Source organism: Gossypium hirsutum, chromosome A01, assembly GCF_007990345.1.
Source record: "Gossypium hirsutum isolate 1008001.06 chromosome A01, Gossypium_hirsutum_v2.1, whole genome shotgun sequence".
NCBI lineage: Eukaryota > Viridiplantae > Streptophyta > Magnoliopsida > Malvales > Malvaceae > Gossypium > Gossypium hirsutum.
In genome coordinates, this window is record NC_053424.1 from 110,707,311 (window position 1) to 110,724,635 (window position 17,325).

General features: G+C 29.7%; 2 protein-coding genes across 5 annotated transcripts; both read right to left on the reverse strand.

The window, feature by feature from the left end:
• Positions 1 to 3,203: 3,203 nt before the first annotated feature.
• Positions 3,204 to 4,341, reverse strand: LOC107925377 (uncharacterized). Its single transcript, XM_016856036.2, has one exon. The coding sequence runs from the start codon at positions 3,757 to 3,759 to the stop codon at positions 3,385 to 3,387; it is 375 nt and encodes a 124-aa protein (XP_016711525.1). The 5' UTR covers positions 3,760 to 4,341; the 3' UTR covers positions 3,204 to 3,384.
• A 1,241-nt stretch (positions 4,342 to 5,582) lies between these two features.
• LOC107925468 (zinc finger transcription factor YY1) lies at positions 5,583 to 8,889 on the reverse strand. Of its 4 annotated transcripts, none has more exons than XM_016856171.2 (7): positions 8,744 to 8,889; positions 8,334 to 8,559; positions 8,098 to 8,156; positions 7,343 to 7,542; positions 7,010 to 7,099; positions 6,504 to 6,647; positions 5,583 to 6,387 (listed from the first exon to the last, which is right to left on the reverse strand). In XM_016856171.2, exons 2-7 carry the CDS (start codon positions 8,417 to 8,419, stop codon positions 5,845 to 5,847), a joined length of 1,122 nt encoding a protein of 373 aa, XP_016711660.1. In that variant the 5' UTR covers positions 8,420 to 8,559; positions 8,744 to 8,889; the 3' UTR covers positions 5,583 to 5,844. The 4 variants fall into 4 exon arrangements, with proteins under 4 accessions (XP_016711660.1, XP_016711659.1, XP_016711661.1 ...); XM_016856170.2 differs by having other exon boundaries at positions 8,334 to 8,600; XM_016856172.2 differs by having other exon boundaries at positions 8,334 to 8,604; positions 8,744 to 8,861.
• Between the last annotated feature and the right edge of the window lie 8,436 nt (positions 8,890 to 17,325).

A 17,325-nucleotide genomic window follows, 5' to 3' on the forward strand; every position in this document is an offset into this window, starting at 1 on the left:
AAAAAAAAATATTCAGCAAAATTTTTTCCTTCATTCTTTTGAATATGTGGTGAATAAGGTTGCATAATGAACTCAATTCTTTGGTTTCAAAATGCAACAAGTGAGCACTCCACTTTCTCTCTTTCTCTTTTCTTTATTCAGTGTTTTCTTTAGGTGTTATTGATAAAAGAGCTTGTTGAATTTTAAGACTATGGGTGAAATATCCTTAAAGACAGTCTTCAAGATGTCTCAAGCTCTTTTTTTTTTTGTATATCCTTAAAAATAATATCCAACACGTCTCAAATTTAGCTTTTGTACTTTTTTTCCCATTTTTTTTAAATCTCCCAAAATTTCCTAAGTAATCCATAACAAAGTATTATATTCATGTGTCACATTTGTTTGCTTTTTAAAAACAATCTCTTAAAAGGTATATTAGTCCCATTATTATTTTTTGACATTTTTAAATATATATAATTTATTAAATAATATATTAGTTATTTAAGTAATAAATTTTTTAATTTCTTTAAAATAAAAATAAATTAATATTTGTCAATTTAACCAAATTTATTATGTTATTACAATACTTATTCTTTTGAACCAAATACAAAATACTAATTAATAAAACCATTATATATAATGTTAAAAACTTTTAATGTATTTATGCTTTTGTTATACAAAGGTGAGAAAATATATTAAGGCTTGCATCAACCTTCAAGGCAATTTTTGTTATGGTACTCAATTGTCATAAAACGGTAATTGTGAACTAAATCCGAACTAATTCATTTTTTTGATAGGCGAGTAATAGATAGAATTACAAATTGAGTAGGCATTACAAATTTTTTGTGGGAGAAAGTGTAAAATATCTCGAGAGAAGTCGCATATCATTTTATCTATTATTGTATTTATTTTATATATTAATTTTTTTAGTAATTTCCTACATGTTATTATCAATTACCATAAAATACAGTAAAAACATACTATAACTCATTTTTTCAAAATTTCCAAAACTGGTCCCTCATCTTTTCTTCCTCTTTCAACAGCAACGCAGTGCTTGAATTCATTTCAAATTATCCATGCCCTTGCTTTCTAGAAATGGATTTAAAGTTAAAATTGAATTACTGTAATAAATTATAAATTTTTATTTTTCATATACTTGAAATATAATCTTTTTACTTTTATTTCAAGAGTTTAGTCTCTCTACTTATTAAACTTTGAAATATAAGTCCAGCTGTTAGTATCGTTAAGATTTAATATGTTAAATTTAGATTCATTACAACACCATTTTTTTGTTACATAGCTATCAAATGAGTATTTTTTTTATTTTAAAATATAATTTAACAAAAGAATTTTAATTATGTTAATAATTTGACTTAAAATTTGAAAACTAAAAGACAGAACAACTAAATTCTTAAAAATAAAAGTAAAGAGACTGAATTTCAAATGCACGTACCGAGTACAATAACCTAAAAAACATTTTAACCTAAATTATAAACAAAAATAAAATGATTTGAGACTTTTACAGAAAAATAAAATAATATAAAATAATTAATTAAGTCACGTGACATCTTAAAAAAGTAGCATATACATGATATAAATAAATGTGATCATGAGCTAGATCGAGCTAGATTTCAATTGAATATCGTTCAACTCTAGCATTTTTATCATCTTCTCCTCTTTTGCGATGTACGAACATTCATTGTCAATTACTATCATTAAAAGCTCCCTATATTTATTTGGATTTTTACCACTGTTGTTGCACTTGAACTGACCCTTTTTCTTTCTCATTTTTACAACCATCTCTACCACCCCTCCAATGGCCATGCAATTCAGAGTCTATCCTTTTTATTCCAAATCTTTGCTAAGAAAGCCTAAGACACACACACACAAAAGAAATGAAACTTACCAAAACCAATTGAATGCAAAACTCCAACAAAGATCTTCGGAAACAAATGGATTCCAAAAGTTTTCCTTAAACTTATAAGATTTTATCGACAAGAACACAAAAAGTCAAAAGAAGTCTCTAAATGCTTTATTTATAACGACATAGGTGTCTAAAGGAAGATTTAAACAACATAATTTGCTGTCCAATAGATTTTGACACATGTCCTATACATTATGACTTGTTATCCTCTTAATACTAAATGCGTGTTATTCTCATTAATTGGTGAAAACTCAAACAATCCTTTCTTTAATTTAAATTAAAGATCTATAAAAGCTTCTGCGTGTAAAGAATGTGTCTCCTCCTCAAGAAACGTGTAACCCATATGCATTTATCTTCAATAAACATGAAGTCAAATTGCATGGCTAGAACTTTAAATATGAGCAACACTTCACCAATTATAGACCTCACAAACATATATATATATGTGGCATGTGGAGCATCTTTGATCTGCTTCACTAAGGGCAGATGTTAGATCCTCATATGCACAGTTCACATGTGGGATCTTGCTTGGTTCTATATCAATTTTATTGCCACTTATTTAAAAGGTTACTGCGCTCCCCAAGTGGAACCACAATAAGATCAAACTAGACAATTGTTAAAACTTTATAACCAGGAATGATCAACCTCATCTATAAATACTTAACTTTGATCGTAGGAGAGCTTGTTCAATCATAAGACTGTCATACTTTGTACTCATTTCTTTCTTTAAATGGCTATTTACATCTCACCACCGTATGAAATGTCATTTAGAATTCTCTTTTTTATAAGACTCAAACTGTCATTTAGTACTTTAAATTTTTAAATTTTAAAATTCAGGTAAACTTGTTAACACTATTATTTTTTTTTGTTAGTTTGACATTTTAAAATAAAAAAATACTCAGTGTTGTAGTTATATAACTAAAAAAATATTATTGTAATGAACTTGAATTTAATAAAATGATTTCAACCGTGTTAACAGTTGGACTTAAATTTTAAAAATTGAAAAGTAGAGAGATTAAATTCCTAAAAATAAAAGTAAAAAGTCTAAATTCCAAATTTACGAAGAATACAAAGATGTAACGCTATATGTATTTTCATTCATTCCAAATCCGAGTATATAACATGATTTGTAGAAATGATTTGAGTCAAAGAGTTATGGATCCTCCTATGAAAACAAGTTATGTGTCTATATTTAGGCAAATAGATTGAGCAAATGAGTTCTAATCAAACCCTAAAACTAATTGATTCATAACATCTCTAGTGGGAAGTATTTGGGAGTATGAGATCATAACTAGAACTGAAATGGATTTGAATTTTGATATTATATATATAGTTTCAATATAGCAACTCAAGATACTGATGTAGTTGGAAATGTTGAACACAATCGAAGTTGCACATCAATGAAGAATGAAAGCAATTAAAGTACAAATTTGACAAAGAAAAGTAGATATTTATGAAGCAATATAAAAGTCGGTCTTAAATTCTCACTCAGCCTCTTCCAAAGATGCTTCAATTCGAAGGAGAACAAACCCCACAGCAACACCAACGAGAACAAGTCCATTCATGATTGCCGCAATCCTAAATATCTCACCAATTGCATTGCAGGTTGAAGAGAGGGCACCGCCGCCACTACCTTTCCCCTTGGATGGAGCTCTGAGTGAGCTCACAACCTTTGCAAATGATCGTTCAATGCACACTGGTTGGCCTAGTGAGATCACATTGTTATGAGCTTTTAGCCCACCAAAGGAATTCAATCCTATAATGTAACTTACATTAACTTTAGTTCTCCTCCTGGGATTGCCAACACTGGCAGCAGCCAATGTGGGTGGAGAGAGTGTAGCTGAGGTTGTTGTTGTCATTGCTATATTTAGGTATGCTTATACAAGCAAGGGAAGGTTTAAAACTTATGAACCAAAAGCTGGAAAATAATGAAAAAAGGCTAAGAATAGATAGTAGATAAGATGCGGTAAGGATGGATGGTTGGCAAACCGATTGGATGAGCCTATACCAAAAGGGAAAAGATTTTTGCAGCTTTAAATGCTGGCCATAAGAAATTTGAGATCCTGAGGATGCTATTGAGGATTGACCTCTTATTTAAATCATCAATCTGCTCCATTCAATCCAATTAATTTCACCATCTTGCGGTATCTAGTCCAGGATTAGAGCCCCTCCATCAGTCCCAGACTCAAGTGATACTTACGATTCACCCATGCTGGTAAAAATTGATGCATGGTATAAATTTTAACTCATCTAATTCCAGCCATTTTACTGGATTCAAAACCTTTAAATTCTCTGCAATCAAATACAATGATCCAAAACAAAAGGAAACTAGCTCCTTATCCTGATGTTGATCACAACACTAGAACTCACACAGAGAGAACAGATATGCATCCCCAAGGAAAAAGAAATTTACTAAAGCCTATACCTATATATTAAAACTCTCCCCGAGAAAGGAGGCAATCACAGCTGTCCCTTTTCTTTTTTTTTTGTCTTTGTAAGGTAATGGTTTATTCTCAGTCTTGGTGTCCATTATATTCAAAATTTTTATTTAGTCCTTACACTTTAAGTTGGCATAATTTGTCGCTGACCCAGTTTTAGTCTTTGTAAGGCAATGATTTGTTTTCCATTTTGTGCTTCTATTGTGTTCATATTTTAGTTTTAGCCCCTATACTTTAATTTGGCATAGTTTGATTCCCTTACTTTTATAATGTCATTAGGATTAATTAGTCCAAATAGTTTATCATTATAAGATAATGGTCAATTTTTGGTTTTGGTTTCTCTATTATGTTTAAACCTGAGATTTAGTTCTACATTTTAATCTAACATAATTTAATTCCTTTGCTTCTATAAGATTATTAATTATTCCAAATAGTTAATATTCATAACAGTTCTGGTTAAAATGCTAAGGTCATTTTTTTTAAAACACCCTTCCAACACAAAAGAACATATATTTCAACATGATGAGTTAAGAGTTTGTTTTTTAAAGAAAAAAAAATACGCAAGCAATTTAATCGGAATAGTTAACGATTTTAATTATTTGTATTGGCCAATAATATTATAGAAGTTGAGATATTAAATAATGTTAAATTAAAATAGAGAAATTAAATTCAAAATTTAATCCTACAACAATTTATACTTTTATTTATATAAATATATATAATAAAAATTTAAATATTTGACATCACTCGATCTATTATTTTAAATGTTTATATACATATTTGAATATTATATTTATTGTTTTGTATGTATCTATAGTGCATTTATTTTGATTTTAATTTAAATATTTTATATATGTGAATTTCTAAGAATAAAAATATTTTGACATTCTAACTGAATATCCGTTTTATATATTTAAAGTTGTTTAAACTTAATTTTTTCAAACAATTTGATAAATTCTATATTTTAAAGAATTTAATTAATGAAATATCATATTTGTAAATGTAACATTTATTTATTTATTTTTATATATAAAGAAATTGTAAGAATTATATATTTGATAACAGCAATAAAAATGAATGAAAGAAATTTATTAAATCATTTAAAATTGATAATGATTTAAAAATTAATTAATAAAAGAGGAATTATATTTATATTTTAAAAATAAAAAATTATATAGATTTAATGATTAATATTTTTATAAGTATTATTATGGTTTATAATATTGTTTAATAATTATTTGTAATGAGAAAATTTCCCAAGCGAGGCTGGGAATCATACTTGTATATTAATAAATCATACCCTTCAAACTGAAAAAGGCATAACAGTAACCGCCCTATGAAAGCTTGGAAGAAAAAGGAAGGTGCGCGAATAAATTCCCTTTCCCTAACATCATGCAGAAAAATACATAGTCTCCTGTAATAGGAAAAGACCAGTGAGGGAAAGGGATGCCAAATACCCAACACCACATTTGTACCACATTTGTTGAGTAGTATGTATGTCTTGCTCTAGTCTTCATATTCTGTCTCTTCGTCATCATCTTCATTGTTTTCCCGGTACCTCCATCCATCATCTACATTGTCACGGTCTTCTTCAGTTTCTTCGCTATCCTCTTCCTCAAATACTTGTTCTTTGATTGGCCACTGTTTCTTGGGTATAGGCAAAGTCGCAGGAGATGGACTCGAGCCTTTCTGTCGAGCAACCTTTGCCGGAGGCATCTTCACATTTGGCTTGGCCCTACTTTGTTGTTTCTGACTTTTTCCATTAACTCGCTTTCCAGCATAAGCATCTTGATCACTGGCTTCATCCATCTCATTGTCAGCATTGGCTGTGGCGTTCTCAGCATTCTCATCTGACATATGTCCAGGATGCTCTCTCCTTAAATGGAGTTTTAGTTTGTATTCATGTATGTAAGCTTTCTCACAACCTTCATAAGGGCAAGCATAAGGGCGATCAGATGATGCAGAACCATAGGCGCCACCAGTAGGCTTTGTTGTTTTAACTATCTTCTCTAAAGGTGGGGCATACTTTGCCACTTCTGGGGTCGTGTTCTACCAAATGTGAAGACAAATTTCAGATCAGATTTAATATCTCAAGGTTAATAAGATGGCTTGTATATATCATGTTCTACAAAACAGCAACAAGTTATGACAGTAAATTCCCAAACCTTTTCATGGTGTGATGCAATGTGATTCTTTAGCTTGTACTCATGAGCATATCTCTTTCCACAATCTGGGTATGGACATATATGGTAGTTTTCTTGTGAATGTGTTTTCATGTGTGACCTCAGGTTGAAATCCAAGGAGAATGCCTGCCATTCTCACAATCAAATCCATCAGAACTCCGAGCATTAAGGGCAAGCATGTTATGTATATACGCCCATGCCCATAAAAGCAAATTTATAAAGTTAGCCTTTGAAGCAAAAACAACAGTTGCTGAGAACCTTATCACCAGACACTACGCAAAACTATGTCTATAAAATCACAAATGTCCCACATAGCAGTTTGACAAAGTTTATATGGTTTGAAATTAAGGTTCAGTGTCCCTTACATCTCCTGCTATATACTAAAGCAATTCACAATTTCATATTAGAAGAGAATATACCCGAAATAAGTAATGTAACAAACCATATATTAAAAGAAGAAGATTAACACCATGAGATAGATTTACCACCTTACCACAACCTTCATGTGGGCATATGAAGTCTCTCTCTCCAGTGTGAATGAGGAAGTGTCTTTTCAGTTTTGAACTATCCAAAAATTTCTGCAGTATTAACAAACAGTATTCTGTATTAACAACTGCCAATAAAACACTATATTTATCTGCCAACACATGCACACACATGGTAAGAAACACCAATGAAACACTTTCAAGGTGAAATTAAGCATTTCCATAGCTCCCAAGAAAGCATGAACCAGAACTAACTGGGGTTCTAAGAGAAATTCTCATAAAGTAAATCTGAAAGTATCCTTGTTGTATCAGAAGTAGAAATTTTAAACAAGATACCTTTCCACAACCCTCCCAGTGACAAACATATTGTCTTTCTCCATGAATGTGTGAATGCTTTCTCAAAGCACCAGCATCAATAAAGGTCTTTCCACAGCCTTCATAGCTGCAAAGGAAGAGAACTTCAGTAGTAGGCTCTGGTTCAGGCTCTGGTGCTTCAGGCTCTTTCTCCTTGTCATTCAATGCTTTCAAGGTGTTCTCTAAACAAAACAATTGGGTGAGGAAAGTTAGGTCGGCCTAAACCATAAAGAAGATGACAACAGAAGTCCCCTACAGGATAATTCTTTCACCCCTCCTCTCTATAGCCTAGAAATTATCCACAGAATCTAGCATTAGAAATAAAATAAGATAACCAAGCAAACATTCAAAACCTACAATCTAATGAACACAGTTAAGGGAGTCTCAGGAAAATGGGAAAAAAAAAAGGGGCCAGATAGCCATTGTGAAAAGGAATATAGACATATTTCTATCACCAAACAAATAGACTGTCAAAAGATTTGGATTTAACTCCTTACAAGTACAATTAGACATAATACAAAAATAAAAATTCTTCTTTTCTGTAAACAAACTCATAGAGCATAATGAAAAGACCTTCCATACAATATATTTGTTTCTGTTCCAATGCTAAACAAGTTGTAAGCTTTCTACAGAAAATGCATACTTTTCCATTGCAAAAGAAAAGAATCAGGTCACAGTTAGGAATAAGTAGCAGATAAAAAGAAAAACAAACATAGAAAAAAGAACATTGAACTCACCATTTACCCATTTCAAAATCATGCATTTTCCACCCGTTGCTACAACATCTTGAGGTACCCTAAAAAAATTTGTGATCAGGTCATTGACGTTGTCTATAATACAAAGAAAGAACTTGAGGACTAAATCATGTCAAAATCTTGGTTAAGAAATCCAATTGGCATATATGCTAGACAAAAGGAAAAAAAGTAAAATACAATCGATAAAAAAGAAAGAAAGAAAGAGAGGTTTAATCTACCATCTTTTGAACCATTTAACAGCGGGAGCCTTAGATTTGAGAATGGGGCGTCTCTCGAATAGACCGTGAGCGTACTGCATCTCCATCCGATGTCTTTACGATTACTTTACAGCATGGTTTCAAATACCGGTGTGGGCCGCTATTTCATGGTAACGGCGCCATCCGCAACCGCTAAAGGCCTCAATAGCAGTGGGTCACAGTGTAACGGAAAATAGCGGCGATATTTCTGCTAAACCAATAGTTTCTTTTTTTTATTATTTAAAATTCCTTTCTCAACAAATTAAACAGAGAGGGAGGGAGAGAGTAAGAACCAGTAGGATGGAGAACAGGAAATCAAAGTTAGCAGAGTGAAGCAGATAACTCAAAATCGAAATCAATCTTCAAGTGACGCTTAGGGTTTGAAAATTTACCTTAATTAATTTGCCGAAGGCAAGAGAAGGCTTTGGGTCAGGAGGAGGAGGGGCTTGGTTGGCTGTGGGGGATGTGGAAATAGAGATGAGAGTACGTCTCGAAACTTTAACGAAATTTAACATTTTTTTTTTATCATTACAATGTTACAAAACCTTTTTCTCACATGTATAATATAAGTCAAATTCAAATAATATCTTTATTAGTTATTAAATCTTGACATTGCATATTAATTTTTAATTTTAAAAATTCAAAAAAAAATATTTTTAAAAATTAAGAATTATTTAAAAAGTATAAAAATTATTTTTTAAAAATTTTGAAAAATTAATTAAATGTTAATATGTTATCTACTTGGTAATCCACATCTATAACTAATTTTTCATTTAGGGTAATTTGACAAAAAATACAAGTTCAAAAGTTAAAAGAAACAGAAAAATTAGATGAAGAGTTAAAATATTTTTTTTATAAAATTGGAGGACCAAAACAATCATTATACTTAAAAAGATAAAAATATGCTTTAATTTTTTAAACTATATGTAAAAAATAAAAATATTTTTAAAATTATATTTTATTGTTTTATAAAAAAACAGTACCTTTTTTATAATTATGATCATCTACGCAATTGATTTAATAATACATTTAATTTGTATCTTTTATTTTTTTATCCATTTGATAATAATTCTATATAAAAATAATAATAAAATTAAAATTCTTTTAAAAGATTAGAATTTTGAGAAAATGATAAGCTATCCTACAACAGATACGCAGTAGGATTAGTTGTGAGCTATCCTAACTCTTTAAATTTACAAATTTCACTAAAATTTCACATTCCGATGAACCCAAAACAGTGAGATGAGCAGACATTGCTTGTAATTGCAAGGAAGTCTCAATTAATACAATGTGAAGCCCTACAAATTCTGAAAAGTACAAAGTGGTAATCATCAATCAAGTTTGGGCAGGGGTGGGCAAAATTTAATTTCATTTGAAAAAAATTAAAAAAATTTTAAAGTTCAAGTTAATATAATCAAGTTATTTGAGTTATTTAAATTAATCGAGTCATTTCGAATAAGTAATTCGAGTTTCGAGTTTCGAGTTTAAACCGAGTTAAATTTTACAACTCGAATAATTCAAATAACATATTGGTGTAAATACACTTTAGTCCCTGTCAAGTTTGAAAACGAACAAATTGGTCTATCTCTCAACAAAAATTACAAAAAAAATCAAAATATTTATAAAATTTCCAAATTTTATATTTTTTAAAAATTTATAAAATTTTTAAAAAATTCTAAAAAAATATAAAGAAAGTTAAAAAAATTAAATTTTTTCTAGGATAATAATTTTGAAGACCTAAATAAGCTAATTAATCATTCAAGTTAATCATACTAAAGTATTTTTTTATTATTTCACTTTGAATTTTTTTTAAATATATATGGTTTCAAATTTATGTGCTCAAACATAGAATTAATTATACTGTAATTTTTTTTTGATTTAACATGTTTAATTTTTTAATTTAATTCGAATAATTTCACTCGATTCGACTCGATTTAAAAAAATTCAAATCTAATCAAAATGATAAAATAGGATTGATCAACTCGATTAACTTAAAAAATTTTCATTCGATTCGAACGCTCACCTCTAGATCTGGGGCATCGTCTCATGAATTTAGAAGGTTCGAATGAAAAATTTGGTGAAGAGAGTTTATAATCAAAGTCTATATAGAGAAAATAAAAAGGTGAGAAACCTTAGAAATTTCCTTTGATTTCATGGATTCAAATGAAAATTTTTGAATAAGTGACAACAAATTTGGGAGGAGGAGGTGATGGGCTTCATTTTGGTGTGAAAAGAAGGCTAGTCGGAGATCGGGAATGGTAGTGATGGCGGTGATAATTTAGCTGAGAGGGAAAAAGCTAGGAAAGGTATTTAAATGCTAAATGTTTAATAGTTAATAATATAAATGTTTATTTTGTTATGGATATCATATTAAGTGGATTTCTATCATGATCAAGATAATATTTTAATGGACTTTAAATTCTAATAGTTATTAGAATTAGATCTCTACTTCTTTTATACTTCTTATGCCTATAAATAGAGACTCTGATGAAGCATTGTAATCATCCCCTTTGATCAATAAAGTACATTCTCTATTACTTTCATATTTTCTTTGTTCTTTATTCTCTCCATCTCTCTTTATTTTATAACACGTTATTGGCACGATGATTCTTTAGGATGTTGAAAGTTTCAATCTCATAATGGATCATGGTGGTGACGATGATGTTAAAGATCTTCAGGTATATTTTACTATATTTTATTTATTATATCATGTTTATTATAATTGGAAACTAACCATGACAACATTAATAGATAGATTATGATTTAAAATCCACGCATGTTTGCGATGATGATTATGAAATAAAAAATCTATTGGGATGTTTATAAGTCTGTTCTACTAGATTTGTTGCATTCCCTGAAGTGAATGTAAACATAAAGAAAATAAAAGATATACTCATGAACCACTAAAAGTGGGAACATAGTAATAAATAAGAGAACAATGAGAGTTCTCAAGATAACTGTTCAAAGGGTAAAGATAACGTATGTTATAAATGTGATATGAAAGATTATTGGTCACATATGTGGTGTATGCTCAAATATTTTGTCTCTGTTAATATTCTTTAAGGAAGGATATGATAATGTAGTAATGAATTTTATCATTATAAATAGAAAATATTTATTTTATCTAGTACTGAAACAAACAAATATTATTCCAATATTTAATAGTACAAAATTAGTTGAAAGCTCCACAAAAGCTAATATATAATATCTAAAAAGCACAAAATTTGTGATGTTAATGCATTATTTTTAAAAGATATTTGTGATGGATCTCATATTGAGATTGTGAATGAGGAAAATATTATATTTCATATGAATAAAAAAAGAAGGAATTGGTATATTTATTTTATAATCTTTGTGATCTTCTTTTGTCATCATCCCTATTAAAGGAGTCAAAACAAAATATTTGAATGTGAAAAATCTACTTGAGAGTAATAAAATATGATAATTCTATCTAAAGCTCATTATGGTTAGATGCACCTGAAGTTGCAAAAAACTTTTTTTAGATATTTGAAGATTTTGGCATATTCCCTGAAGCGAATATTGCATATAACTATTTAGAAATTATATTTATTTTGTTGACTAAGTGACATTATAGTATTCACATTGATTTAGACATTTCCAATAGTAAATGTCACAATAGCACTTATATGTGGATATAAAGTAAAAGGAATGATAGTAAAATTATTAATTTGTTACAATTTAGTATAATTGAAACACATGTTAAAGTAAACCAGAAGTTTACTAATACAAATGCATTTACTATTTGGCATGACTAGTTAGACCATCCTGGATCATATATGATGCGAAAATTAATCAAGAATACATATGGACATTTATTAAAGAACTAGAAAATTCTTTAATTTAAAAGAATTCTTATATGTTGCTTATTCTTAATGAAAATTGATTATTAGAAACTCACTAGCTAAAGTTGGGATTTAATGTCTTACATTTCTGAAACGAATATGGGCCCATTCATCCACTATATAGATGGTTTTGATATTATATGATTGTGGTAGATACATCTACAAAATAATCACATATGTGTTATCAATTTGCAGCCTATCGTTTGCAAGATTGCTTGTTTAAATAATTAATTTTAGATCATGCAATTAAGACAATTCATCTTACTAATACTGATAAGTTTATATCTCAATCTTTTATTGATTGAGTTTGAAGAACTTTTGTAAAAGTTTTCACATAATAGTTTAGAGAAATTATTGATTAAACACTTCTGATTAATGCCTAAACCATTACTTATGAGAACTAAACTTTCTATTTCAACATAAGATTATGTTGATTTAAGTATTGTACGCATCAAGCTAATAAGTTATAAATACTCCCTATTACAATTGGTTTTTGATCAAGAGATAAATATTTCTCATCTTTGAATTTTTGTATGTGTGTATATATTCCAATTGCTCCACCACAACGCACAAAGATGAGTGAATCTTCAACGAAAGTTAGAATATATATTAATTATAAGTTTTTTTATATTATTAGATATTTTGAATGTATTGGAGATTCAATTATGACATGATTTGTGAGTACAATTTTGATTCGATAGTTTTCCCGACATTAGAGGGAGAAAAATAATAACTTGTAATGAGTTAGGGGGAGAGTAATTTGAACCAGAAGTTCAATAAGGATAACTCATTACAAGTTAATTGTTAGATATATTTACAAACTTAATGAGAATAACTAATTGTTATATACCATCTAATATTTTAATTTGAATCAAAGTCTCAATAGGACAATCAGTTAGACTAAATAATAGATTGATCGGTTCCAAAGATAAAAATTCTTCTAAATGATCATATATTGGAGGTGGGTGCTCCAGAAGAGACCCAAGACATAACTAATAAGTAAAACTCCAGAAGAGATTCAGGTACTTGAAACTAAAGATTAAAATAGTGAAAATAAGATATCTCGATAAGTTACGCCAATTCGAGAATAATAAGTAAAACTTCAGAAGAGATTTAGGTACTTGAAACTAGAGATTAAAAAGTGAAAATAAGATATCTCGATAAGTTATGTCAATTCGAGAAAATATGGAACCGAATAATAAGTGGTTGACAATGATTTTGCATGCAATATTATTATTGAAATAATAAAATAAAAGGAAGATCTTGAATAAATCTATTGAGAAATATATATATGAAATAAATTAATCAAAATAGAAAGACGCAACTCGAGTACAACTAAATTTGTGGAATTTTTAGACCAGTAGTTCAAATATCTAAAGGTATAAAGCCAGTGAGGATGCAAATGAAGTAGTTTTGCAAAAAAAAAAGGAATAAAAATATGAAGTTTTTCACTAAGTACTTGTATTGATTATGAAAAGATATAATATTCTTTTGTTGTAGATGCAATAACCTTTAGACATATTATTTTGACAATTCATAAACGATTTAACTTGCGTCTAATGGTGGTTGTTACAACATTTATAAATCACCATGTAGTAAAGTTTATATTAAAATCCTTGAAAGATTTAGAATGCTAGAAGCATATTGAAATTCTCGGGAAATTATACATTTATATGAATTGAAATAATTGAACATATATGGTAAATTTGACTTAGTCAATAGTAGTTGAAAGAGGATTATAAAATGATCCAAAATATCTATTTGTATTTTTATAGATGAATCACGATTAAAGTTTGTTATGATTATTGTTGAATCTACTAAAGAGGTCAAAATATATTTCCCCAAATTTCCCCCACTCATGACTTTTAAAAGAATGATAATATAAATGCTTAGCAAATACATTCAAATAGTCATTTGAAAAACTAGTATTCAAGATTGAATATGTAGAATATGATAAAATATGTGATGTTTTCATGAAGGGGAGTAAATACGCGTTGTACTTTGGAACACCTCTAACCTTAAACCGTCACCGGAACAGGGTTACGAAGCATTACCAGACTTTTTAAAACAATTACAAAATATTAAACAGATAATTAGCATACATGTCATAATTAAATCATAATTTCTCTTTTTGGGTCCTCGAAGCCTAAAACACGTATTAGAAGCCAACTGGGACCAATTCCAGTACTCTAGAAATTTTTCATATTTGATATTCAAATAAATTCAAATCTGTCACATTCAATCCAATTCAAGTTTGTACCAAATTATGCCATATTCATAAGTTTATCATCTTATATTCATAGATGTTGCAGTTAACCATTCAAAGTCATATATTATTACCTAATTTACAACCATTACTCAAGATGACCAACACAAACATCCTAGGTACATGCCATTACCAAAGAAAAGTCCTTCATCACAATGAGTTCGGGATTGGCTTTGGATGCTGGACCAGAAATTTTGTCTTCAACTAACCTGCGCATGGAAACAAACCATACGATGAGTATATATATATATATATATACTCAGTGGTATTACTATAATTCAAATTTATAAATAATATAGCAAAATATGCAAATTCAATTTATATTTATAATCTTTCAATAATCAATTTATACATTAAACCAATCTATTTCAATAATAATCACTATTTTCAAACTATTTTATTTTTACATCCTTATTTCAATATTTCATTCCATTTATATATAAAATTATTCAATATCAATTCTAATTATCAATTCGTAACATTACAATAAAATTATGCATAATCAATTTATATCTTGAATCTTTCAATAATCAAATTAAATATTTAAGCCAACATGTTTCAATAATAATAACTAATTTATAAGATTGTATTCAATTAAACTCATACACTATTTCTTGATTTCTAATTCATTCCATTTTAACTTCTCGTTTTGATAACTCAATTCATTTCTTATACAGAATCATTCGGTTTATCAATTTATTCAAAACCAATTCTAATGTCCAATTCATTCATTTACCCTATTAACAAGACTCAGATCTTGGCGGATACACGGATCCAACCAAACACACCAGAATGGCACCCAGTGCCTCATCGGATAGTTCGAAGCAATATTTGATACCTAGTGTCTCATCGGTGAAGCCGAAAAAAGTTGGTACCCAGTACCTCATCGAATCTATCCGAAGTAATAATATGACACCAGTGTCTCATCGACTCAAGTTCGAAGTATCCCTGAAATGGACAAAAATGGGCATGCATGGATAAAATTTGAAAGTTTAATAAAAAAGGGCATTTTAGTCATTTGGTTAATAAAATAACAAAAGGGAAAAATCAAGAAAAATTTGCTTATCTTTTCCATTCCATAGCCGAAACTCTAAAGCTCTCCATAGCTAGGTTTTTTCAACTTTTCAAGCTTGATTGTAAGTGTTTCCTAGCCCCGTTTTTGATGTTCTTTGCGTTTTTTAAGTCCTTGAAGCATGATCTATCCATTTCTAGCCATATTTTGAGCTAGGGTTTATGTATGAAATTTGACCCATGTGTGACATGTTTGTAGTTTGATGTTTTAGGGAAGTTTGATGTGTGTTTAACATCTTTTACTAAGTGATTTTTGATAGAAATGCATGGAAAGGACTTGTTTGTAAAAAGGTATAAAAATGAGTAGTAAAATATGAAATAAAGGAAAATATGAGCTAATATGAGCACGGAATAGGTTCGGCTAGGCTTGGGTAACAAAGAAAATAAACATATTTCATTTTACGAGCCTAGGGACTAATTTGTAAATATGTAAAAGTTTAGGGGCAAAATTGTAATTTTGTGTAAATATAGTTTTTGGGCTGATCTGAATAATGTGATGATTAAATGATCTGAATTTGCTATTATAGATCAAGAAAAATGGAGTCTAGACCTAGACGGGAAAAGAATAAGATTTTGGACTAAATCGAATTAATTGTCCATATTTTGTACCGAGGTAAGTTCATGTGTAAATAATGCAATGCTGTATCATGTTTTAATGCTTAATTAATGTATGAATTTCTATGTTTAATTGTTACAATGAGTGTATGAATGATACTATGGTTAATGAGAATGACACTGTGAACGAGTTCGACAAAGATGAGACGTCGAGAAAATCTCGTTTGAACCTTAGGAATAGTTTAGGATACAAGTGACATGTCACTAGGAAATATGTGATTATGAGCTCATGAGATTATGTGTATATGTGGTTATGTGAATCCGGGTGTTAGTCTTGTACGTTCTACCGGTGGCTTGGGAACCTGACATGTGTTGCGGGTACCTGTCAGCTTGTGTGAGCAGCCCGAGTAGTTACGTCCTGATGGTCAGCTTGTGTGAGTAGGCCTGTGATTAGCTCGAGAGCGAGCAATATGTGATTGTGATATGTGGTAGCATGTGGCTACGTTTAAAGCATTATGTGCAAGTCTTCTATGTATCCGATAGTATTCTGAGTGTTCAACGGGTAAACCTGTAAGTTATTCGACTAGTAAGTCAATGATGAGGAAATGTGATAATAGGTTACGAGTTGGTACAAGTATGTACGAAAAACCTATATGAATGAGCTCGATATGTGACAAACTTATGGTAAGACTGGAATTGTGTAAGTTAAGCCTATGAATTTATGATAACACATAAGTAAACTATGTTATGTCATTGGTATTTATTTATATGATTATGTTGCTATTTATTTACATTTGAACTTACTAAGCTTTATGCTTACTCCCTTATCTTTCCATTTTCTTATAGTATCGCCAAGCTAGCTCGAGGATCGAAGGACGTTGGAGGCTCGATCACACTATCAACTGGATATTTGGGTATAGTTAGTCTCAACATTTTGAGTATGGCATGTATAGAGACTTGGTCTTTGTGTTATGTGTCATATTGATTAGCCAAATGTGTTGGCTTATGGTAATATTTGATTTATTTTGTATATGGCCATGTGATATGGTTCATATTGATTATTTGGGTCGTAACCCTAACTATTGGTCCATGCATGCAAATGTGCTTAGGCTTTAACGTGGTTATGGTTGCTTATGTTAACAAGTGTGATGGATGACATGTATGCTTAGTGTATAAAATATGAATTTATAATGACCCAAAATTCACGGGCACCAGAAAA